This window comes from Pelmatolapia mariae, linkage group LG7 (genome assembly GCF_036321145.2).
Source record: "Pelmatolapia mariae isolate MD_Pm_ZW linkage group LG7, Pm_UMD_F_2, whole genome shotgun sequence".
In the NCBI taxonomy this organism is placed as follows: Eukaryota; Metazoa; Chordata; class Actinopteri; order Cichliformes; family Cichlidae; genus Pelmatolapia; species Pelmatolapia mariae.
Genome location: NC_086233.1, coordinates 62,161,007 through 62,187,781, shown reverse-complemented (window position 1 = coordinate 62,187,781; position 26,775 = coordinate 62,161,007). Strand labels below are relative to the sequence as shown.

Below are 26,775 nucleotides of genomic sequence, written 5' to 3'. Positions count from 1 at the left end.
TAGGTAGCCAGTGGTAGTGGTGGTTGTGGGGGCATGCCGTTAAGGTCACCACTCCCCCGCTGGACAAACATTTCTTTAAATTAAGACAATAGATTTAGAGCCTGTGATTTCCATCAATAAACAAGACAAGAGAATAAAAGATAAGGCAATATATGCCCCTAAAAAGTAATTTCAAAAATTGTTTTTCATTAAATGTATTTCAAGAAAAAATAGCATTGCTAGCAAGTAAGAATGCTCGATTTTGCCACCAGTCTTCAGTAGACTGGGTGTCTGCATGTTTGTACTGGGAGGCAGGTGTGGCTTATGCTAGTGCCTGCTTGCTTATTAGAAGTGCTCTGTTTGGACTTTGAATGAAGAGAGTGTTATTCTGAACTACAGAGACAAATTCTGCATTATTCTTTCTATTTATTTATCACATTACTTAGCGGAAATATTTTAATATTTTATTCAAAGGGCTACAAGGGAACATGGTAACCAGGTTAACATTAGCAGCACTAGTTTCTTTTGAAATTTGTATCTTTGTAGAAATATAAAAGTAGGCTAACCACCCTGCATCCAAACGTGCGGCCCCTCCTTTATGCCGTGCTACGTCTCTGTTGCCGGTATGGTCACTGAGTGCTGCAGTATGTGGGAAACGTATAGCTCAGCGGGTGTCCTCTTCTCCCTTTGTCTCGTGCTCTCTCACACGGGCGCGCTCGTGCAACTAAGCGCCTACGTCAGAAAAAAGGGAGAACAACACTGTCAGTGAGTACTTAGTGTACAACAGCCATTGTGTTTGGGATAAGCCGGTGGCGGTAACTACGACAGCACGAAGGCTGCCAGCCGTTTGTTATTACCGCCTAAAAACCTGACTAGTGGGCATGTCGCGCATAACCGCTTCATCAACAGCACCTCGCTGATCACGTCAACATGAGCGCGCCGAACAAGTCTTCAGAGAAAAGGTTTGTGTGGTCCTCTTTTAGAAGTTTGTGCTATGTAATGCTATGCACGCTGCATTTAGTAAAATATATAAAGAAGTAAATAAATGCCCATGAAGAGTTAACGTAGACGTTTTTAGTTCGTAATGGGATTTAGAGTCTCTTCTTTACATCCCCTGTTTACCGATAAAGCTATTTAATCCTAGTGACACTTTCAGTTTTATGAATGAACTGGAGGAAGAGTTGAATGTGTTTAATAAAAGACAAACTTGTGTCCAGAAGGTGTCAGTGTAGTGTACGCAGTAAGCTGCTGAGGAAGAGTCCGCATCTGTGTCTGCTGTAAGAAAAACACAAACTTCACATTATGCAAACATTACATCTGCATGTGGTGAAACCACATGCAGATGTAATGTTGGCAACAAGGATGACAATAATTTGTGCAAGACTTATGCTTCTGAAAGATGAATCAATATGCGTTGGCATAACTGAAGAGTAGTTTAATCTGCAGTTGATAAAGCAGCAGGTTTATGTTGTTATACTATAATCTTTTTTTCTTTGAACAGAAACGGCCCCAAAAATAAGCTTGATAAGCTTTTAAAGGAGAGAAAATGCACATTTCCCCTTCTGATCAAGGTATGGAAACAGCAATTCGTCTTACTTTGCTTTATTATTTCAACTGTATACTAAATCTTGAGGGTTTTTTTTTTAATTTTAATTTTGCCATCATAAAAGCTTAATGTATTACATAAGTTATTGTTGTTGCCAAGGTTTTGTGAGGTGACGGAAGACCTCCAAGTAACCAAACACCCTGAGTTCATCTGCAGGCCATTAAATAAATGTTATTTGGGTGATTGTGTGCTCTCAGCAGAAGTGATTTATTGGGGAACATGCTCTCCCTTGTAAAGTTCTTGGCCTGCACCATGGAAGCATCTGAGAGATGTGCTCTATTCCCATTTGCTGGGAAGAGCAAAACTACTCGATGGCGAATAGTTATGACGTTACACGCGTCCCATATCTGAAGCTTTCCGCGCTGACACCTGTGTTAACCCCATCATCTCTTCTTCCTGGAAAGTTCCACAGCTTTAAACTGTGCCCTGCAAGGACACATTCATGCAGGGGTGGACTGATTCGCCCACCCCCTCCCTTCTGCATGAAGGGATTAGTGTGTTTCAAAGCACCTGAGACCTCCCTCGCTGAGCTCCTATCGGACACTTTTATAGTTACTGCTGATTAAACTTTTAATACAGTTTGGACCTCTTTGCCAATAGTGGACAAAGACCAGTGGAGGAGAAATTACTGCATCCTTTAATGCAAAAAAGATCATGCTCACTGTTGTCTTTCTGTAAAGCATCCTGGGTTCAGCGTCATTCAGACTATTTTTAAGTAAAGCAGGGATATTTTGATAATGAAAATAGATGAGCAAGGTGGAGAAACAAAAGAGAGAACATATGAATTTGGGGAATTGGGGACAACAGATTGATACTGCATGTGTGTGTGTTGGGTTTGAGAGAGTGGGAATTTAATGACCTATGGAGAGGGCTAAATCACAGCAATAAGAAAGCCCATCGTCACGTAAAACAGCACAACCAAGCCAAGCTCGGTTTGTGTCTTCCATGTGGATTACTGCATACTGCAGAGTGGGTCGGCTAAACGCATCCTTGTTTAATCCTATCATGGCTCCTCTTATTCTTTGATCCTGACACTTAAAAAAGGCCCCTCAAACAGATATCCTTATTAATTAGCAATAGAACTCCCCACAGGTTGTTGAGCTAAAAGATGCCCAAGATAAGAAAGCTGAAAAATCTTTGATCGTCAGTGAGATATTTGATAGAGTGGTAGCTGAGGCATCATTTGAAGCTGCCACGGACGGACTCCTCGGTTAGGGTGTCAGTTCAAAAGATTTTCTGGTTTTCTAAGTTAGGCTATCGATGCGAAGCATTTGCGTCATTGCAAAATACGGACGCAAGCAGCTGCTCTCAACAGATGCTCGCTGAGACTGGAGCAGGCAGTGTCTTTTCAAGTTTGCAGCTTTTGTATGACTCACTGCTCAAGTCCACTTGATCATTTAAGAATGCTTTTTATATCGCACAGTGACTCATGCATGTACTTGGACATATATGACTTACATATGGACATTCATCCCGTTACTGAAGCTCAATGTTTGCCTTATACTGGGAGCTTCATGCAAGTGCACATCTTTATGTTAAGTGATTTCTTACTCCATGGCTCATGGATTAGCTGTATAAAGTTGTAACATTAAATAGTGTAATTGGAATAGCAGATTTTAGCATTTTAAATTTAGTATTGAAATGCCTGCATAAAAATTGCACAGTAGCAGACTACGTTAGATTAAGACCTTGATTATATTTCTTGCACTTCTTGACATGCTTCACTACATTGCACCTGGTCAGCCACCTCCACAGAATGTGGAATAAGGAGTGTGCCACCCTATTATTCTAATGAACCTTGCCCCTGATAGAGTTTCTCATCACTGCTTTGTTGCTTGATGACACCGGACCCCCTGAATAAAAGACGGTCATTTAGAGAGACATAGGGTTCACCTCTTCTGAATGACAGGCTGATATCGATGTCAGCGAGCACAGAGTTCACACTGTCACTTTACTGCAAAGTTGACTCTGCGCGTAAATTACATCTAAAGTACAATGAGCTTAATTCTAATCATGTCCTAATCAAACTATCGTTTCTTATTTCTCATTCCGAGCATGTTTGTGTATCTGCTTTCCTGCACTGTGTTCCCTCCAGTTTATATTTATGCATGGAAGATTTTATGTGTGCCAACTGAACGGCCTGTGGCTTGTTTGTCACATGGCTCTCACTTGTGTCAACATGTGAATCTCCATGATCACCAAAATAGTTCCAGCCATAGCAACATTTTCATTTCTGCCAGCGATTGCTATTCCTCCCACTGGTTCCTGCAAGCTGGGGAGGTCTCATACTGCCAAGGTGTGATCCTGGTTAGGCCACCATGTCACAGCTAAATTTCACAATGGTGAGGAGGTGTAGCGATGCTGCCCCGGAGAGGATCAAGAGGCCAGAACACTCCTCGGCTGATAAACATTAATTGGATCTACAAAGAATGTTGTGTAAACAGCCACCCAGGGAGCTTAGTTAATGAGTGTCTGGTTTAGTTGCATGAAGTGTCTGTTTTCCTTTAACAGTGAGTCATGCAGTACCGAGCTGCAGGGTATGCCAACGTCCTCCCCCATCGCACCCTCTCGTTCCATCTCCATAGGCTCAGGAGAATTGTTGTGTAATCTGGTCTAATCTAAAATATCGTTATATAAAAGGACACATTTGTTGCGATTGGTTCACTGATTCCTACACAGTTTTACAGTATAATACAATATCTAAGAATATGAGATGTGACTGCTTTAAATCATGTAGTAGATTTGCACAGTTTTGATTGAAGCAGCAAATTCAAACTTCACTGTTGGCTGAAAATGAAAAGTGTTTAAAAAACTCCCACTAATAATAAGTATTTATGTAATTATAATTGCACTTCCTCATGAAAGCTTGTAATTGTATTACATAATCAGGATCACATTAATCAGGATTTACCTTTAAGCCACGCCTGTGCTAGCCAGAGTGTGTCAGTATACACCTGTAGAAATGGGGAAGGACTCAATGAATGTTTCATTCTTCATTGTTCGCATCCCTCATGCGAGCCATGAGATTAAATCCTGCAATTTGTGCTAATTGATACACTTTGAAGGCAGTATATTGTCTGTCTTTGTCTAGCTCAAACATTGGCTGCTTTGTACCCAGGTGGTGCAAAGGTTTGTTGGGGTAGGTGACAGGAGAGTAAGTACTTTGGGGTCAGAAGTGGACAGTTGATCTTACCTAGGTGATAAAGCTCAACTTTGTCCCACCACTGGGACGCAAAAAGGTTGGCTGGTTGGTGGGTTAGTAATGGAGCATGTCAGTGACGCACCATAACTTAGCTTGCCAAATGATGATTAGAAAGTAAAGGAGGGGATGGTTTCTAGGGAAGCTGAAAATGGAAAATTAAATGCTGTGTTGCCTGGAGCTTATAGCTCACTAGGCGCAACATTAGACCCATTTGTAGACAAGGTTTGTGGTCACAGAGCTGCCAGAGATGTCAGGCCATCATCACTCACGCAGGTCTGATGGCACAAGCGCGTCAACTCCATCCTCAGGTTCTCAAACCTGGCAGGGCAGAGTCTGGGGCATTTAGGTCAGCGCCCGCACCGCGCACGACAGGGGGTAAATCCTGCGGTGTTGTAAACATATTTAGCAGCAAAACATATGACACACACACACATTTTGATTATAGAGCTGAACTCTGACACACACATGCACCTGCGAACATTTTACGCCTCAGCTGCCTCACAAGCAGGCCAATTAATTTCATCTTATTGGGTTTATTGAAATAACAGTGCAGCGGTCAGAGCCAGACATGGGGCCCTGGGTCAGGGCTCATTCCAGGGAAGGAATGTCGCAGATCTTAGATGAAAGAACAATTCATGAGGTAAGACTTCCAGCTCTATATTAATTTAGAAAGAATAAGATAAATATAGGCTATGGTGTCTTACTAGAGATTGTATCAGTAGAACTGCTGTAGAGGCACCATGACTTTTAACTTGAATGCATTGAATATCTCCAAAATATTTAGTTTTGATGTGAACAGAACAACAGAACTCAGAGTATCCAAAGCTGGATCCAATCAATGTTGATAAGACTAAACCCAGCCAGGCCATCGACTGTTACTGAGCTAGTATATGTTTTATGTTTTTATTCTTGTAGTTGTAGGGCATCAGTACACTCGGTTTCCCGGCCTTTTAAAATTTCACAAACAGAAAAGACTTCCAGCGTGTTTTTTAATGGTTTTCAGAGAATAGCTGCACAGCGATGCAGTGAAAAGAACAGTTAGACCTGCAGGAGTACTTCTGGCTGTTGAATATGTGTCTCACTGCAGCTCAAAAGATTAAGAGAGGTGAAGAAATAGCAATGCAAAATGTTTAAAAAAGACTATTTTCTGACTGAATCACAGAGCTTTTATGACCACATAACATTTTAGTTTAGTTACAGTTAAAATCTTTAGGATTTCTTTCTGTGTTGAGGCATTCAACAAGGGTGCAACGGGTAGCAAGCATTCAGTCCGTATGTTAGATTAGTCTCAAACAGTGAGGGATTTATTTGTTATTTTGAAGTATAATAATTCCACCACAGCCCCATCAACCCCCGATCAAGGCCACAGAACAATGACCTGTGGCCCAATTCTGGTGTTTTCTGTGACAGTCTGTCTGCTAAAGGAGGCAGACAGGAAGCTCTTGTATGTCTGTTTGTGGTTATTACAGTACATGAAATGGTGAAGATTGTATTATAGTGCATGGGAGGATTATACATGTAGGTGGTCCCAACGGGCCAGCACAGTTGACACAAATATGAAGTAGTAGGTCAGCCTCCACAACCATCGAACACCCCACACAAACATATAAATCACAACAATACAATATTGAAGTAAAATAAATATTATGTATTTGAAGAGAATGTTCAGCAGCTTTTTGTCAGAATCTTTCATTTTTAGAAATCTGACATAGATTCATCATGATTTGTTAGCTCCTCTGGAGCCTCAGATCATATCATGAAATCATATCACATAGTGCCGTTTAATTTCATGTTTGTCTTTGATTTTGCTTTTATTTGCTATTTTATGACATACGTTACAACTTAAACATTAGAAAATATTCACTGGTTTGCTTTAAAGGCTTATCCAGTTCAGGGTTTGGAGGAGCTGCAGCGTATCCCAGCTGTCGAGGGGTGAGAGGAGGGGCAGGTAGACAGGTTGCCTTTCGAGCTCACACCTTCAGTCTATTTAAAACTGGTAATTAACCTAACCTCTGGGAGAAAGCCAGAAATCCCACTCAGGACAAAAAACAAGACTTTGGTCTAAAGCAACAGTGCTAACCACAAAATGTCCCCATTATTGGAAAATATCCTCATTGATATTTCCTTATTATAAATCAATTCATTCATTTATTCATCAGGACAAATCTGCTCAGTTGACTTTGATTGCAGGATCTTTTTGTCAAACAGGGCAGATACTTTTCCAAATTTAGACAATATTTTACTACAAACGGTGGCTTGAGTTTCTGTTGATGGACACAAGTCGACTTGAGGTTATTTGCCTGTTGTTGTCTCACCCTCTTCACCCTGCTGGAGAGAGCTCTCCACGTGGCTAATAAGATTTCGCTTGCCTGGGAACTGCTTAATTTTCAGCTTTACTTAAATAAAGAAACACACACGAACATAACAAACATGAATGCAATCACACAGATACAAGCACACAGACCTCCTTATAGAGAATGGGGCTGAGCAGGCTAATATTCAGAATGTGGCTTGATTGTAATTACTTTAATAAAAACAGATTATCAGATGCTCTTTTAATGCAGTGACTCAATGACGACATCGTTATTGTTCTTCAGAAAAGAACTCATTTCTTTCCACAGTAGGTTTAACAGACTGGGGATCTTAGCCACAACACCTTTGCAAAATTTGCACTTTTGCACAAGCACTGTTTACATATCATGTATGTTAAAAGTGAGTTTATAATCACCTGTGTGACTAAAGTGTATGTGGTTGTGCCACCTTGTGAACTTGACCCATATTGCACATGGTGACATGCTGTTACTGAGACGTCTGCTGTGCATTTAAAACTGCAGATGCTGCATTGCACCTGCCAGCCGGGTCACACTACCCACATACCTCTCTGCCATGTGGGAGGGGACACTGACACGGTCTGTTTTGGCCGATAACTCATCTTGTTTCAATTTGCCTGCACCTGGCAGCGATTAGCCAAAGGCCCAACAGCATGTAAGGCACCAGGTTGCAGTCCTCTCAGAGGTGGCAGGTTGGTCATGACTTAACAGACTTACTGTTCGTTCTATCCAGATCAGAGACATTAAAAAGGTATAGCCCAGTTATATGACTGATCCAGCTGGTTGAGGGGCAAATGAATTAAATAATACAGGACGAGAGAATATAGGACGAGAGAAGTGATACAGCAGTTACTGTACCTCAAGTGTCCCAACTGGCTGACTGAGCAGTAATGGAATACAGTACCCTGGTGCTTCATGCTACAGAAATAGCAACATTTTTCCTGTCACCAAAACATGGTGATTTACAGATTTTATTTTTAGTGGAAGGGTGGAACCTGTGTGAGCAGAGTGTGCTTGTGCTTACTGACAGCGTGTCCTTTGGTCTTTGGTATGACCGCAACTTTTAATATGAACTGTTGCACTCTTACCTCCCTAATAACTAGACTTTAAATAGAGAGCTCCTCCGATAAATCATTTAATCATCAGCAATAAATTAAAAAGAAATACAGAGAGATAATTACAACACTTGGTTACCCAATGACTATCTGCAGTAAAAAGCTATAGTCAGCATTTGTCTCCTGTCCTGCTGTGGGCTCTGCTGTTTCTGCTGCTGTATGTAGCAGGCAGGAGGCCAGGGGTAGCTACAGGAGGGTGGGGTGGCTAAGCTGTTTGTTAGCAAGACTGTAGCATCTCACAGGTGTTTGTGCAGCAAGTAAAGTAGCTAAAGAGGTGTAGAAGAGTAGAAGAGATGGAGGGGTGGATAAGGAGAAGCAGGCAGGGGGATATAACATCCCCGTTGTCTTTGTCTCCAGGATACAGTGACAAGTGAGAAGGAAGAGAAAAGTTGCAGGCATCTGTTGAACCACATGGGAGGGCCATTAGAGCTGCACCACCTCCCCATCTGACTTCCCCACGAAGTGCCCACCTGGGAGGATGATGAGCTCTGTACCTGTCTTTTCTCATCTGTCTAGTCCCAGCTCACCACTTCCCACCCCCTGTCCTTCACTCCCAGAGGCCTCTTTTATGGCAAAGTCAGTGCCAGGCCCCTGCTGCTTTGTCTCCGGCTCAGGATGGGTCCCCAGTCAAGTCCCATCCATACGTCACTGGCAGCAGCAGACAGAGAGCACTCCCTCACTGATAATAGCAACCGCACAAAGCAATAGCATCCTCTCAGTGTCTGTCGGCAGTCTGCCTCTCTGTTCTGGATAAAACCTGGGGCAGAGAAAAATACTTTGCAGAAACCTGACAGAGAAGAAACCACAGAGGTTTGGAATATAACCTCATCTAAATGAATAACTCGATGAAGCAAGGTCCAGATTGTAGAGGAGTACTGTTCGGAGTCACAGGAAGTTTTCAGGGAACTTATCGTTTATGGAAACTTACCATCGCTTAGGTTTGTAGCATCGAGGTTCTGTCAAGTTGGAGAAGTTTTTGTTTTTTACTAGACCAAAAACCTACTGGAAATGCAGGCCTGGTATCATCACTGCCATCATAATCTTTTCATTTGCTCCTCAAACAAGAGGCCATCTGTTGTTACAGCACCTCTGGATGGAAATAGTGTCTAGAGGTTGAGATGTCGTTGAGGCTGCGGTTGTGACAGCATGGAGGAGATGTGCTATGTGGGAAGACGGGACCTCACCTGCCTGCTGTGGTTTTAGTCTCCTCCATGGCTGCTGCTGGGGTAGGAACAGGAGGGTCAACCCAGAGGTATGTTTAGCAACAGGACTGCCTAGATGGGACTAGAGGCAATCATTTGTTTCCATTCTCCAGACAGCCACACCCATTTACATGCCTACAATCTGTTTTTAGTTAGAATTTATTTTTGTTTTTATTGATTTATTTTAAAGAAATGCTCACAGGCTTTACATTTTGTGCTGTCACCCGTAAATAAACTGTGATCCTTTGTTTCTTGATTTTTCTGTTGTCATGGTTCCATACTCCATATCTGAGGTTTTTACTTCAGGTGCTCTCATGCGGTGTCTAATGTGTTGTCACCTGGGTGACAAAATAGACGCTGCTTGAAGACTCTTCCAGGATAACTGTGGAAAGGTTTACAGGCCTCTATGTGCAGTCAAGATAGCTGTTTCATCTCGTTTCCAGTCTTTATGCTTGGCTAAGCTGCTTTTATTTTTAGCATGCACATGAGAGTGAAGTCAATATTCTCATCTAACCCCCCTTTTCCAGTCATGCTGCAGTACAGATGCATGGTAATGAGTTTTGTCAATATTACTGAGACTTAAAGGAGTCCTTCCACCTCTGAGAGGACCGCGTGTTCACTGTCACTATGTTCACCTCCCTCCTGGATGGCTTCTCCACCAACAGGGGACAAATACTCTCAGTGGCTCAGCTCTAAACCTTAACTTATCACTTGTAGCGCCTTCTTCATATTTGGTCATTGTCCAAAAATAATGCTGCAAGATTATTCAGCATTATTTATTATACAGCTTGATTTCGAAAAGAGATGCTAGGTTACTGTCTAAAGTGAAAGGCAGATTGTAAGGATAAGAGCATCTTTCTGTACTGTCTTGCATGACATTTTATTTGAACTACACTCTAGGTATTTGGGAATTTAGTATATTAAATAATTGCTTTATATAGAATTTTAGCTACCTGCTAGTTTCGCAGATGCTACCCTGGCTCTTTCATCTATAGCCCCTTGTAACTATTCTTTTATAGACCCAGTCATGTTACTAACCTTCTGCCTAGAAATCTGAATTTGTGAGCTTTGCATTATCTAATTTTCCAGTTGTCATTGCCGGCTTATTTCAAGACTTTATTTGATCTGTTTTTAATTTAAAGCACTTAAACGTCTTTGGAAACAGGATTGTATGTCTGACTAAACAAATACAGCAAGAGAAATAAGAGAACAGATAAGAGTATAATGAGGGTAGTAGCAGCAGCTTCCTCAATAGCTGCTCATTCCCAGAGCTGATTACTGAAGTAGCCACTGTTGTTGCATAACTGCTGTCATCTTATCATATTCATCTCCTGTACTGGTTCTGGGCTAATCAGCACATGGAGCAACTGAGTTGTTTCCCTCCTGCAGTGGGGATTAGTCATTGGAAAGCAAATAATCTCGTCTTACATTTGCATCGTGAGATAAACATGATGCAAATAGGTTTTGTTTTGTTGTAAACAGCAGCCATTTTGACATTTTACAGCAGGGTAAACAAAGGTAATTAAACATTTTAATCGTGTCTTTTTGGCTCAGTGTAATAAATGATAGTTCCACCTGAGTTTACCTGGCTATAACCTGTCAGAATGGCTGTTGTGAAAGGGCTCCATGCTCTAATATGACTTTGAAGGGTAAGATGTGTTTCAGATGTCACTGCAGTCAGGGTTCAAAACCCGTAACTGTTGTGTCAAGGTGAAATGAAATTTCATTGCTATTTCTTCTGGGTTTTATGTAGGGCTGCCACAAACGATTATTTTGATAGTCGACTAGTCACCGATTATTTTTGCGATTAGTCAACTAATCAGATCATGCGTCCATTGGACGTAAAACGTACAGCTTATTACACCAGCAGCATCTGCTCTTATATAACTATCATTAGCTTACAGCTTTAAGTGTTTAAGGTAGGTGCTAACTAAAAATAAAGACAAGATGATATTTTATTAAATTTGAATGAAATTTGCAGATTGTTTAATAAACTCAGCCGGCTGCTCCTTGCTGTCTAAACTATAACAGGACATCGGAGTATATTCTCGAGCATCTCACACTTCTGATAATCAGTTGTCTGCTTGACGTTTATTCAGCTGTGTAAAAACTATAACTTTAATCTAGAGCTGGGCGATATAAGATTTTTTCATATCACGATATGTTTTTTTCATTTCAGGCGATAACGATGTATATCACGATATAAGCCAAATAACTATATTTGTAAGATTTAAATGTGCCGTTGCTCACAAGTAAAATGTGAAATAATCTGCAGCTTGTTTTGATTTAAATATTTATTTCCCATAATAAGTTCAACAGGGTAGATGTACTTAAGGAACGTGAGACTTCAGTTTCAGATAAATAAAGGCAAATATTGCAAACTACACAAAACGCAGCTGCTAAAGCGTTTAAGTTTCAAAATAGAACAAACAATGACGAATTAGCGCTTTCAGTCAGAGATTGAGCATGCACCGGTTTATTGTATTTCCAGACTTGCTTTCGGCACAATTTACAGTGCGCGCTACTCTGTTTTTTGTCAGACTTGAAATAGCCGAAATACCTTCACACTACGGAACTTCTATGGCCCTTCCGTTCCACAATCTCTCCGGAATTGGAACCATCATCGGTTTTTTCTTCGGTAACTTTCGCTCACGCTCTCGGTTGATTTTTCTCTAGTCGGCAAACTCATTTCCTCCATTATCTGGGCAGCCCGGCTGCAAAAACAAATACACATGTGCGCCTTGGCACTTGTGCTGTACGTAACAAGTCACGTGACGTGACGCTGCGGCTGTGATTGGTTCGGCTCTGCGCTACTTAATTTGGATTGGCTGTTCTTTTTTTTTTTTTAAGAGGACAAGAGAGATGAGGTCTATCGCAATAGTTAAATTTTTCTATCGAGAAAAAGTTATTTCGCAATACATATCGTTATCATTCTATCGCCCAGCTCTACTTTAATCTCAGCCAAACCGATTTACTCAGGAACAAATAAAATACTGAAAAAAGCCAAACAATAACATTTTTAAGTTATCTAAGTGACTTATATATCATGTTTAACCTGAGTAGCGAAAGACGGCGGTGGGTTTGAAAACAATTTGCCAGGAGTCCGGTGTTCTCACCGGCTCTAATGAGCCTTGAACCCCGGCTCGCTATCGAGCTGGTGGGTAACAGACGTCTCCGAAAACGTCAGAGCGCTTTTGAAAATATGTGGTCTTGATAAACTGAGCAGATATTTGAGGTTTACACAGCTACATTCTCGCCTGAAAACATGTTCAACGTTTATTTTGTGACCCAGAAAGAATAATGAGAGTAATATTAAAACTAACTAGCTGCCGCCATTGTTGGAAACTGAGCAGGGCCGCGCTATGAATTCTGGGATAGGTTGAGCCACGAAGTATTCACCCGACGCATCCTTCAAATCCGGGGAAATGAAGGGCGCATTTGTCGGAGTCTTTGAATTTGGACAGTTTTCGTCGTGTCGCTGTAGCATAATCGGCCTACAAATGCGGGCACAGGAGGATGCGGTTCCTGAATTTGGACACAGCTACGATACCGGACACTGCTTCTTCTTCTTCGGGGTTTAACGGCAGCTGGCATCCTTGTACATGCAGTGCTGCCATCTTCTGTTTCAGTCCGTTATTACACTCTTTAATCCCACTACTTATTCCTGCGTCTTTTGGGATCTTACAAAGCTTTAAACGATTTTGATAGGCGACGTAATCGCGACTAGTCGACTAGTCGTGGCAGCCCTAGTTTTATGAAGTTCTTTTAAAGCATGCTAAGTCTAACAAATGTGTTGAAATGCGTTGAGTGCATTAATCACTGTTTTGACATTCTGTTTTATGGAATACTTCTTATATAGCACTTTTCTGCTCTACTTGAACACTAAAAGTGCTTGGTACAACTCTACTCATTCACCCAAGCCTAGTTACTTTCTATCTATCATTCACACTCCGATGATCAGAGGGCAACTTGAGGTTTAGTATCTTGCTCAAGGAGCTGAGATTTTAGTTCATTTTTATCAACTACTTGACCCTGCAGTGCACACACAAATGGCACAGGACTGTAAAACATGGCAGATTTTAGCAGAACTGCTTAATTTTAATAAATGTTGGCAGAAAGACACAAAAGGAATAAGAAAAGTTTTAATCCAGTAAACCTGCTGGATTTATCTGAATGTAGCTACTGTGCAAAACACATTGCGCGTGTGCGTGTCACTTAAAGATGAAGACTCATCTAAAAGATGACTTTTGAAGAACGACGGTAAGACCGTGACCGTGCGTTACTTGCGCGCTTTCGACAGCGCAGAGGTTTCTGGACCTCACTTTGAAAATAAGAGTCTACAAAACATTTACAGTACCTGAAGTGAGCTCTAGCATTGTGGCCAGTACGTGCGTGCGTTGGTGTAGCCCTCGCTGCACAGCGTCGGTGTTGGAGAGCGCATCAGTCACACAGCATGGTGTAGGTGGACGACAGCAAACGGATAAAAAAACCAACAAATCTATATCGGGACAGCCCCAGCTGTCAGCGGCAGAAACCTGAACAGGTGGCTCCTCCGGTGTCTTAGCAGAACGCGTCACGGCACAGAGACCCTCAACAGCTTGTCTCGCGGGCTAATCTCCTCTCTGACGACAGCGCATTTACCGTGTGCGCGTAAAACCGGGAGTACGGCAGGTTTGGGTTGTGAGAATCTGATCAGTCATCGGGATTTTACTCATCAGTGTTGATTCAGTGTTTATCACGAAGTTGGACTTTTGGAAAGTGCGCCTTGTTTTGAGGTTGGACGGACAGAGTTGGATATAATGACTTGGATTTCGTAATTTTTCCTTTGTTTTTGGATTGTCAAGGCTGATAACACAGCATGTTGCCAGAAATAAATAACAAGGTGAGGAGTTGTTTGTTCGCTGGATACTAGACTGACTGTCTGGTAGCAAAGCAGGAAGTTCTTATTAATCGAATAGGGATCAATATTCCAGTTTACAAACAGTTTATTGGAAAATTACAAAAACAAATTGACGATACTCATAAAAGTTTTCTGGGATTATCTTATGGGATCATAATGTTGACTGTGTTATATTGTTATGATACAAACAATATGAATATGTTCTATGAATATTAATATTATCACTGCTTTATCTCCACTGGCACCAGTGTCAGAGCATGCGTTATCTTCATTTTTATATTACTTTTGCTCTGATACAGGGCTAATATCCCTGATAATTGTAGGACAGACCTCTGACAGGTAAACTTTTATAATGAAACTAAAGTAAAAATCTACCATTTTTATTGTATTTTTTAAAAACTCATTCCAAGAATATTAAACATAACTTTGAAATTATTTCCATTTCTCTTTCATAAGCCATCCCACTTGAGTGCTTATTTCGCAGTCCACCCCCTTTCCCCTGAGTGCATGCCAAGTTATGATGAAAAATCTGATCCATTTCTATTTCAGTCGTTGTTTAGCCTACTTACTTCAGTGTTTGTTGTGCTGACAGATTCTGTAAGTCTATATGTGTTCTGGTATATTTTTCACACCTTACATGGGAACTGACATAAATTTAACCTTTGCTGTTTTTGGCACTTTAAAGAATTGTAGCCTTTTTTTCCTGCATGAGTGAAAAAATGCAAAATTCCTTTTTACAAATTATGTCTAAAACTAAGGACTAGCATTATTTGTGATCACATGGTTTGATGACTATTTACCACCACTTTACATCCATCCTTTTCCTTGTGGTCACATTCAGCATATGATGTGCAATAAAAAAAAATGGAGAGAATGATTAGACATGTCTGACAGATGACAGTGTTCATGAGCAGCAGGTTTTACAGTTTGTTGGTGTTTACCTTAATGGCTCCTGGTTTTATTGCTTTGCTTTAACCCTTTAACCAGTTGACCCTAATGGTGGACGGTTTTAAGACCAACCTGCTCTCACACACCTGTCGAGATGATCCTACATCCAGCTAAGACCTAACCACATCAATAAAGGCATGGGTTTTGTTGTCTTGATTGTAGGTCCATTTGATTATTTGGTATGAGAGCAAATATCCTTTTTGTATATGGTCCCTCCGACCTTCGTGTTAATGGATTATGGATTTACATGGGCAAAGGGAGCACAATTTTATTGCATGTACAATAAAAGTTTGTCCAAGTCTGTGCTTAAAGTGTTACAGTTCATCCACTGTGTTCCAAAAACAGAATTCAGTTTATTGTTTTTAAGAAAAAAAAGTGAAAACAAAATGTGCTCATTTACTTATTCAGTGTCAGCTGATGTATATGCATCTATAACAGTGGAATAAAAGGTCACAGGTCACATTTGCCTTATTGTGATGTCACCGGGTTTCCAGTGGCTCAGTACTCATTAGCCAGGCTTACAGCACACCTGTACAGGTGATGTTTAAGAAGTCAACCTGTCACAGTGACCTACATGGCTCCGGCTGTCACTCACTCACAACATTGTAACATGACCACATTATTGTACCCTACTCCTTGTTAGTGTTACAAGTGGTTTAATCTGATCTGAAGAATTGTATTAACTTTAATGCAAAGGGAGAAGCCAGAGAGCGCTTGTATCCAGTTAAGCTTTAACAAAAAGTCAAATCAGCTAGTTGGGTTAATTCACCTTCTTCACTCTGTAGACAGTTCTGTGGTGACGCTGACTTGATGTAGCATTTGCTTCTCAGTCAATGATACAGATTAAGATTGTGATCTGGAAGCTGTTTTCCATCTAGCACCTGCAGACAACAACCCAACCTGGCCTGTCTCGCCCTCTCCCTTTCTGCCAGGCCGATGGAGTGTTTAACACATATCCCCGTATGAAGCTAAGCTTTATGTCACCCATATGGTGTCATTCGACACAGTTGTGAGCTCAACCGTTGATTAATAAGGCACGTGTAAGCTGGCTTGGTGATGAAGCGACGCACACAGAATCATCCCAAACGTGTGTGGTACTTTTTTAGAACAGCGTTTATTGCTTCCCTGTAATGCATTCAGTCCAATGATTCTCCTGTGAGGACTGGCTCGGAAGCACGTGTACACCTACTGCAGAGCACATGGACGTGCACATGAGCACATGCTTACACAAACTATGCACAAAGGGAAATTTAAAGTGAGAGGATTGGTGTTGCTGGGTTTTTGCAGATGTGATCTATTTTAGGATCACAGTGCATTATTTTAGCTCGTCTGGTTTCAGCCCCGCTCAGCTGCCTAGAGGCTGTGTGTTTCTGAAGAGACTGGGGAATCCAGCACAAGTAGATACTTAATTATTATCTTACATGCCTGCTTTAATCTGTCTTTTTTGGTGTAAAGGGATTCCTTTATTTGACTTGGACATGGTGTCCAATTGCATCACGCTGTAAAAATAAGTCACTGCAGGAGAAAAATGTGGTTACCCATTGTATCTATTTTATTTCTAGCTTGCTGGGAATAAAAGGCAGCTATTTCTCACTTTTTGTGTAGGGCATTTTATGAATCACTCTCATTCCTCCCACAGACATCACGACCAGAGGCCTTTCCTCACCCTCACAGGCTCCCAGCAGAAGGCAACCGTATTGGAACAAATCGGCCCTGCTCACAGGTCAGTGCTTTCCCACCGAATGATGCTTAACAGCTGACCAGAACATGTTCTTTGGTCTATCCTTCACTGATGCCAACTTTTTCTTTTTGCATTCAAACTAATGTGCTGTGTCTGACCTACTCTAACAATTTCTAAAAGACAAACAAAGAAAAAGATAAACTACAGCCACTACTTTCATCTCTTTTAAATATATATATATGTGTGTGTGTGTGTGTGTGTGTGTGTGTTTGTGTGTGTGTATGCGTTATTTAAACAACATGGCCCCCCAGTTACGTTCAGGCATGTAACTGTGTTTGCTTCCTTTGCCTGTTGTGGCAGGTGCTTGTGACTATATTTAGCTTATCTCTATGCGTCATAACCAAGTTGGCAGATCTTGCAGCAGCTCTTAACACGTGAGATGAAATATCAGAATTTATGAAAGTGCTTTTTTATGGAATGCTATCAATAATTAATATGTAAGAGTTTAATTTTCATCCAGTCCATTGCTAAAGGGGATGCAGTATCATGATGGATGTAGGGTATCTCTGTTTTCCGTGACATCTGAGTTCAATACATAAAAACGTGAGAAAAAAAACCCTGTTGTCACAGACGGTTCTGCAGGATGTTCTCAAGAGGACTTGGCAAAGCACAGAGGTCTAATTTTGCACCATCACTGCCAGGATTGAGCCGTGCAAGGCAGTGACACATGTAATCATGCTCTCGAAGCAATCAGGGTGGCAGCCTAAGAAAAGCAGGTCAGTGCACCTCACCCTCCTACAAAGCCACCACTGACAGAGTCTGTCAGAACGCAGACTCATAGGTCTTTGTCCCCCATTTTTCTTTCACCCTGACCGGTAATTCCAGACGCTATCAGTTGGAGGTCCCGGTCACCCAAGCCTCCACCGACAAAATGCATGAAGGGACGTAGGTTGCTAAGACCACAAAGCAAAACAGATGAGGTGCAGTTTGCACATTCTCATGAAAAAAAATGAAAGGGGCTGCAACAAGCATTTAAAATGAATATTTGGATATCACACTTGTAGCCATATTTTCATCCAATTAATTTGTCGTCTTCTTACAACTGTCTGTTTAGATACCTGTGTGTTTCATTCTGTCATATGAAAATGTAGAATGTGTAGAGAAATATAATTTTAGAGGTCCCAGAGCTAGCTTGTTGATGGACCTAAATTGCCTATTTTATAATAATTTTGTCTTCATTTTATTTTATTTTTCACTTTCTTCAAAAATCAAGCTTTACGAGTTTGGTAAACTGATCTGATAAAACTTTGCTTTTATTTTCTAACTCTTATTCCATTTATGTTTCACCTTTTTGTCTTGAATGCACTTACCAAATACACTTCTATAACAATTTGTCCGAATCACAGAAGTTCAATTCCAGTGTGGGGACTCTGCCTCAGCTCGAGCCACCAGTGGTCCAGGTGATGGTTAGCAATGCCAAAAACCAGCAGCAGCAGTCAGACAGTATCTTGCCCCAAATTGCCAACAAAGGGGGTCCAAACAACTATCAGACACAATCGGTAAGGCTGTTATTGACTAGGCATCCATAGCATGGGGAAGTAGAAGCTGTCTAGTGTGCAGTAAGCTAGTTTATTTAACTCAAAGCTGAGAAATGGCGCTGTAGTTTTAGAATTACTGTGAAAACGTAATGAGGATCCTTCATTACTATTCATCTCCCAAAATGCTAAAAGACTCTTTTATGTGTTACTTAACAGGATGAGAGGCCAAAGCCCGCTCAGCAGTTCACCACACGGTTTGGTACAACAGTCGATAAAGCAGCAGTGTCTCGCAACAGCAGGATTTTCATCAACAAGCTGGAGAAAGAGAAAGCATACGAGGGTCAAAAGTTACCCATGTCACCTATAGGTATGTTGGTGTCAACCAGAATACAACACAAGTGAGTCATAAAGGAAACATTATTTCATATTTTGAATATATTGTGGGTGTTCCAACAAAAACACGTAACTAATATTTTTCATTGCCCTGATGGAATGAAAATAGCATGCTGGCATTGGAAGGCGCTATTTCAGAATCCTCTGCATTTGGCAGATCAACGTGATACTGACTCATCCTGTCTTCCTCCTCATGCTTCCTGTTGCAGAAGCATTGAAGAACTTCCAGGATCGGCTGACGGAGTTTGAAAAGGAAGAAATCATGGATTATTCTGAGATCTGGTTCCTTGGTTTGGGTTCCCAGAAAATCGAGGGTTCCCAAGGAGCTCCACAGAACTCAGGATACGATGATGAACACGGAAGCTACATCAGGGTAATGTTTCAGAGCAAGCATTAGAGTTTTACAGGATTATAACCATCAGGCTTCATCTGTGTTGATGCCTAGGCTTTACAGCCTGCAGGAACTTATATTTTTGACCTTACACAGCAAAGACTGACAGGTTAAATAAACAGGCCTAATGAAGAAATCATATGGTAGCATCTAACAAAAGGTGCAGTCAACACCCGAGTGTAGTTTCTAGAAGTTTCTTTGAAATAAAAAAGGAAAGAAATATTAATTATGATGAGGTCACCATCAGGTTGGGTCAGTTTGTCAAGAGTTTAAGTGACTCCATTCACAAGCACATCCACATATCGTACGGTTACATTGTAACCTTGGTTCTCTGAGTGAGAGACTATCTCTCCACTCCGTACAAGTGGAGAGATAGTCTCGATATGATAGTGAACCCACATGCAGCAGTAGTATGCAACAGTAGTAGTCGTTATGCAAAAGAGATTTGTGCTATTCATTTATGCACCAACAAGCTGGCCAATGAAAACAGTATGTGACCAAATGACCTCCAGCAGCTGCGGGCACCACTCCACCGTTCAATCTGACCATGTATAAATCAGACACGTGATGGACAGTTGTGTGTCAATAGACAATATGCAATGAATGAGCTGTTAAAGGCTGAGTGACTGACCGTTGTTTAGACTCTCATATGTCTGTTGAGGCTCATCTCACTGTTACAGCCGTGACTGACAGTTACAGGAAAGCCACTGTGGCTGATGTGTACAAAGAAGAGAATGCTGCCTGTATTCTAAGACTAATATCACCAAGTTAATATAATGTTATGTTAGTAAATCATGATATTACTTTACATCATTTACTTTTTCTGTGATATAAAGATTTATTTTAGTGCAAGGACAAAGTGCACAATAGTCTCACATCCTCACTTCTCCTCTCTCTTGCTCTTTCAGGTGTTGCATGACCACATTGCCTACAGGTTCGAAGTGCTGGAAGTGATTGGGAAAGGCTCCTTCGGGCAGGTCCTAAAATGCCTGGATCACAAGAACAATGAACTTGTAGCCATAAAGATAATCCGCAATAAGAAAAGGTATGAGAAATGACATGAAAATGTAATATGATTTATTTTTTTATTTTTGTTTGCAATCAATTCACTAAAGAATCAAAAAAGATCCTGAAATTTGTATTTTTCTTTAAAAAAAGAAACACTTCCTATCTTCATATACTTCTTGTTTTAAAATTGCAAGTGAAGTAAAGCTTTACAGCTCCCGACCTTTATCCTTGGACTTACCCTCACACCGCTGTCAGATAGACATTATAACCCCACTGAACTCATTTCAAACTAAATTTGGTCTATGTCTGAATTATTTAGTCTCAACTATTAGCTTAATATTTCAACCACCAGTGCACTACTTTTAGTACCTACTCTGGTAACAGCTATTCATATTCAGCTACACTAACTGCCAAAAGTATTTGCTCATCTGCCTTAACATGCATATGAACTTGAGTGAAATCCCATTCTTAATCCATAGGGCTACTCACTCACCCATGTTCTTAGGACCTTGCTTTGTACACTGGTGCACAGTCATGTTGGAAGACGAAGGGGCCATCCCCAACTGTTCTCCCAAAGTTGGGAGCATGAAATTGCCCAAAATATCTTGGTATGCTGAAGCATTAAGAGTTTCTTTCACTGGAACTAATGGCCTAAACTCCTGAAAAACAACCACACAGCATAATCCCCCCTCCACCAGACTTTATGCTTGGCACAAACCAGGCAGACAAATACGTTCCGTCCAAACCAGTCTTGTCCATCGGACGGACAAGTGTGATTTGTCACTCCAGAGTAAACCTCTCCACGGCTAGCATCCAGTGGCGGCGTGCTTTACACCACTGCATCCAAGCTTTGCATTAGACCTGGTGATGTGAGGCTTGGATGCAGTTTCTTGGCCATGGAAACAATTTCCATGAAGCTCTCTACACACTGTTCTTGAGCTGATCTGGAGGTCTGCAATTTTATGTGGGTTGCTGACGTTCCCAATCACTTCCACCTTGTTATAATACCACTCAGTCAATTGTGGAATAGTTGTGGAAATTTCACGACTGGACTTGTTGCACCAATGGAATCCTGGAATCCACACTGGAATTCGCTGAGCTCCTGAAGCAGTCTGTGTGCCTCGGTGCTTGATTTTATACACCTGTGGCCATGAAAGTGATTGGAACACCTGAATGAAATAATATGGATGGATGACTGAATACTTTTGGCAATGTAGTTTTTGTTTACTGACTCCCTATGACAGACCGCCTAATAATTTTAACTGCTTATCTACCTGCCTCAATTGCTTGCCAGTTTTAGCTTTTAATATACTTTTATTACTTCAAATTTCTACTACTTACTTTCAAGTAGTTGTTATCTTTTCTGCTAAAGCCTGTCTACGTCTACTCAATTCTAAATTAAATTGTATTCGGGTTTTGTCACATTGCCTGTCCAGGTACAACTGGCCCGTGGTCGCTGGGCTACCTCTGGGTGGGAATCACTGCTCTATGGAATAAGTTATTTGTGACATTGAAGAAGTTAACTTTTGTCAGTCATTTGAGATCTGATGCCCCGTTGTGAGTTTTTTTCCCCCACATGTCTGCAACCTGATCACTTTACACTTCAGGACACTGCCAAATAGCTGAGACCTGATTTAGCATGGTAGAAGTCGGCACCCCAATGGTATTATCTTACCTGTCCTTCTTAACTGAGGATCACAGTGGCTGCAGTGCCAGAGTCCTGTAGGTTAGATGCAGGAGCCATTGGGTCCTACCGCTACTTCAATAATGCAGAAAACAAAATAGGTGCAACCTGGCACAGAAGAACTTTAAGCTGTGTCAGATGGCTATCTTAGATCTGATTTCTCTGGGAAAAGGTTGCGTGCAGTGGATATAAAGAAATATCCAGAGATATCAGGAGGCTTTTGTGCTGAAAAGCATCTCAATCAGAGAAATAAAGCTTGTACAAATACAGATCCTCATTTATTTAATGACTCTTCTTCCTTTATAGAAAAGAATATGTTTATTCTGCACTTGTATTATTAAAATATAGAAATGAGTAATGAATCAAATCACTCTTGGTGTAAATTTAAGTATCAGCTGTAAATTTGTCTGTAGGTTTCATCACCAGGCTCTCGTGGAGCTGAAGATCCTGGATGTGATAAAGAGGAAAGACAAAGACAACCTCCACAATGTCATCCACATGAAGGAGTACTTCTACTTCCGAAATCACCTTTGCATCTCCTTTGAGCTTCTGGGGTTAGTATGTTACCTACATTCAGAAAGCAGGAATATAAACACACTAAATAATGAAGCCTTTAATCGAGGGGATCCGCCGTCAGTCACCCTTCCCAGGTACAATAGCACGGTGTGAAGACAGTGTAGCTTATCAAAGGTAGTTCTCGCATGTCTCTGGTCTTTACTTCTAAGTAACTGCAATCAATTAGGAGTAAATTGACTACCTGTGTACCTCCAGCCAACCATGTTTTAGTATGGGTCACTACTGATATCTATTTGAGGAGAGAGAACTTTGTGTGTCACTGTGGCTCAATGACCTTTACGGGACGTCTCGAGCTGCTACCTTGTCTAACATTACTGTCACCAAATCCTTTAGTTAAGGCCTTGATTGGGGCCCTATCTCTTACCCCTTCTTGCTTCATGTGTGAAGGATCTGGTTACACAGTCTAAAGAAATTCATGCTCATCACGAGGAGCGAGAAATAGCAGGGGGATAAAGTTTTTGTATCGGTCTTCCTATGAATGGAGGCACAATCGCAGATTATTTCCAAGTAAGTGCTCAAGACTCAGTGCATGTTTTATTGTAGGTGTCAAGTGACATCAAAATGAGCATCCTTCTTTTTCAGAGGGTTTATTTGAGGAGCATCTTTTTATAAGTGAATCCACATTGAGTACACTTGGACATGGACAAAGTATTTTCATAAAAACGTTCAGCTAGACGAAGCTTCTTTATGTGTCGTCATCTTGATGAAATAACCAAACGTCACATGTTCTTCTTTCACCTAGGGTGAACTTGTACGAGCTCATAAAAAAAAACAACTTCCAGGGCTTCAGCCTCGCCCTTATCCGGCGTTTCGCTCATGCACTTCTGAGGTGCCTGCAGATGCTGCACAGGGAGAAGATAATCCACTGCGACCTCAAACCGGTACTGACCTGCATCACATCTCTAATACCTGAATGTGTTTTGAGAAGATAAAAAAATAATATTCGACTGATTGAAACGTAGTGAAGCAATCAAAACTGGACATCAATAATAGCTTTACTCTAATTCACTGTACTGCTGTTGATGATTACTTTGCAAGGATTACTGAGAACAATTTTGCAGATTGTGCTCCACCTTGTGGTGCATCAGAGTATTGCACTGCTACTATAGAGATTGGCTTGTTTTTTGACAGTTTGCTTCTTCTTTTCAACAGGAGAACATCCTTCTCTCTCAAAGAGGGCCAGGCAACATCAAGGTGGTTGACTTTGGCTCAAGCTGCTATGAACAACAAAGAGGTAAGAAGGCAGAAGTGGTTTGATGCACATGTACAATTAAGTAATATCACGCTAGGGAGGTGACAGAAATGTTCTCGTTTCCCTACTCATCCCCCTCTTTTAGTGTACACATATATCCAGAGTCGCTTCTACCGCTCTCCAGAGGTCATCCTGGGTCACCCTTACAGTATGGCCATTGATATGTGGAGCCTGGGCTGCATCCTAGCTGAGCTTTACACAGGCTATCCTCTCTTCCCTGGAGAGAGTGAAGTGGAGCAGATAGCTTGCATAATGGAGGTATGACAAGGAAATAACCTGTTCTGTATACAGAGATTACTGTTCACGCTTTGCAAGTGTAATTGCATAAAAATGTGCAATGTGTTAATTTAGTGACTTGCTTCTTATTGTGATATTTGACCTGATAGGTCCTTGGAATGCCTCCAAATGATTTTGTTCAGTCAGCATCGAGAAGGAGGTTGTTTTTTGGTGAGATTTTTTTAATGAATTCTAATAATTTATAATCATTTATATGTTTTATTTTATGTAAAGTTTGTGTTTTTAGAACTGTTCAGAGATAGTGATAACTCTGGTAAATCTGTGTGGTATTATCTGTGCAGACTCTAAAGGAAACCCAAGAAATATCACTAACAGCAAGGGGAAGAAACGGAGACCCAGTTCCAAAGAGCTTTCAGCTGTGCTGAAAACGAATGATGCTGTCTTCTTAGACTTCATCAAACGCTGCCTCAGGTACACTTCTGCTTATTTGTTCATAGGTCACATTATGATTCTTTTCTTTGTCTTTCTTAATCGACCACAATTACATTTTGCTTCCTCTGACTTGAGCTGGTAGATCATGACTATTACTTGTACACATAAATGAATTCATCTGTCTGTGCTTTTCAGCTGGGATCCAAGTAAGCGCATGACTCCTGATGAGGGGTTACAGCATGAGTGGATCCTACAAGGAAATTTCAACAAAGTCCGGACCAGAACCAAGCCTGCAGCCAAGAAGACATCAGACAGTTCGACCAGCACAGACAAACAAGCTAACAGCCATCCTGGTGAGAATATGATATTTACCACATCTAAATTATAGCAAATACTTTACTTGATATCCATGTCACTTTTTAAATTCTTTTGTAATTGCTGCGAGCTGACATCTAATGTGCTTTGTTTCTACGGTGCAACAGAGAAGGTCAGCTCGGAAAGCAACAGCAGCGACAAGCTGAAGAGAGACAGTTCAGAAACCGGAACAAAGATGGCTCCCGCAGAGCGTCTGCGTCCCATTGGGGCCTCGGCAGAAGAGGAGGTGTGTGAAAGTGAAGGCAAGCTGTCCACAGATACCAAGCAACAGGAATGCAGCGGAGAAAGGCCCATACACATCATCATCAAACCTCAAGAGGAAGATGACACAGAGAGGAAAGATATTCAGGAGCCATCTCAGGATTTGTCACCTGCTGTCTAACAAACGGAGATAAACATGCTACAATCATGACAAATGGGAACAGAGAACATTCAAATAACACGATTGAGAAAGCTGATTTTGAAAACCCTGCACATTCACAAAGTCAGTGAAACGTTACCACTGATAGTAACAGAAATGTGTGATTTACACTCACACACAGAAAACGTCTCCGTTTCCACGTGCTGTGTATAAAACACTGATGTATGGAGTAGAAACAACAATCAACAGCAAAGACAGACATCTTTTTTATTGTTTAAACTATTCAGTCGTAGTGTATTATCGTTTGTTTGGTGAATCTTTGAGTTTTTATGACAGTGAAGTCAGTCAACCAGTTGCATTTTTGAATGAAGTTGAGATGCAGTTGTTAGTTTGTCTAAATGTGTCACAAACTGTCTGCCACACAACAATGTACAGATGGTACAGCATAAACTCTCTTACTGTTTATGAACCCCAAAAATCTTTGCTGTGCATTGAAAATCTCAGATGAGCTGATGTAAAAAGAAAAGAACATTGTAGAAAAAAAGATCTGAAGAACTGTGTGGTGCAATAAAGGCTGAGCCAAATGTTTTCTTTTTTCAGTTGTGATATTCAAGAAATATTTCTCATGTACATTTTAATTATAGTATGAAGTCAATGACTTACTGATTATTAATTACTTTATTGCTATTTATTGTGGAATATATTTGACCCTTTGTTTCATATTTGTTTAGCAGTTTAATTCAACAAACATTAAAGATTTGTAATAGAATTTACTGTATATATATATAAATATATGTTTCAGCTGTAATTTCTTATACATGTCAACCACAGACCATATTATGAGAAAATATTTCAGACACTTGTGGGGGACTTAGACAAGGTTTTACTTGTTGTCTTGTTACTGTATGAAGAAATTTTGTATGTCTGTGTTATTACCAACATTTTTTATATTAGATACAAAAAGACAATCCTATTATTGATAGTTTGTGCCTTGCAGTATTAGAAATCTTGCACTTTAATATTGTGTGTGTACACCTGAAATTGCTGAATTCTTACTCAAATTTGATTTAACCTGCCAGGATCCTTTTTATTTTATAAGATCTTATATCTTATATAATGTTACAGAAGAAATTGAAAAAAACTTGGATTTTATAAGTTTTTTGTTTGTTTGATTGTTTGTTTTGGGGTTTTTTTAGTCATAAAAGATCTGACATAAATTGCAGATGAGCCCGTGCCCTCGCTTTGTGTTCGCTAAGAAGGCAGATATGCTGAAATAAAGGATTGTAGCTGAAATAAGAAAAGTCCTGAGAAATCATTTTTATGACTTTTATGATGGAATAAAAGACGAGAAAAAAGCTGTTTCAGAAACCATGCGTTTGATATATCCTTTTTATTCAACCAGAGTTAAAAACGAGGCATGTTCATCACTTTGTGAGCTTCATACAGTTTGGACTACACTAGTTTTCGGTTATATTAATTAATCTTTTAAGTTAATGTGTTATTGGTGTAATTCATATTTTCATGATGTATTAAAATACTCACAGTACATTATCGTCTAAACGGGT

General features: G+C 40.6%; 1 protein-coding gene across 3 annotated transcripts; it reads left to right on the top strand.

Annotated features, from left to right (window-relative positions):
- The first annotated feature begins 770 nt into the window (after positions 1 to 770).
- dyrk4 (dual-specificity tyrosine-(Y)-phosphorylation regulated kinase 4) lies at positions 771 to 26,578 on the top strand. Of its 3 annotated transcripts, XM_063480158.2 has the most exons (15): positions 771 to 941; positions 1,481 to 1,550; positions 16,922 to 17,005; positions 18,370 to 18,522; positions 18,718 to 18,868; positions 19,104 to 19,267; positions 20,194 to 20,330; positions 22,391 to 22,531; positions 23,296 to 23,434; positions 23,706 to 23,787; positions 23,891 to 24,063; positions 24,192 to 24,252; positions 24,384 to 24,513; positions 24,670 to 24,827; positions 24,957 to 26,578. In XM_063480158.2, exons 1-15 carry the CDS (start codon positions 910 to 912, stop codon positions 25,229 to 25,231), a joined length of 1,950 nt encoding a protein of 649 aa, XP_063336228.1. In that variant the 5' UTR covers positions 771 to 909; the 3' UTR covers positions 25,232 to 26,578. The 3 variants fall into 3 exon arrangements, with proteins under 3 accessions (XP_063336228.1, XP_063336229.1, XP_063336230.1); XM_063480159.1 differs by lacking the exons at positions 771 to 941; positions 1,481 to 1,550 and adding an exon at positions 5,377 to 5,427; XM_063480160.1 differs by lacking the exons at positions 771 to 941; positions 1,481 to 1,550 and adding an exon at positions 14,135 to 14,316.
- The last annotated feature ends 197 nt before the right edge of the window (positions 26,579 to 26,775 follow it).

Excerpts from the sequence above, each read along its gene's own strand:
- dyrk4 (XM_063480158.2), top strand. The coding sequence starts at position 910 with ATGAGCGCGCCGAACAAGTCTTCAGAGAAAAG. Across the intron at positions 17,006-18,369 it reads CAAATCGGCCCTGCTCACAG|AAGTTCAATTCCAGTGTGGG; the intron begins GTCAGTGCTTTC and ends TCCGAATCACAG. Across the intron at positions 22,532-23,295 it reads ATCTCCTTTGAGCTTCTGGG|GGTGAACTTGTACGAGCTCA; the intron begins GTTAGTATGTTA and ends TCTTTCACCTAG.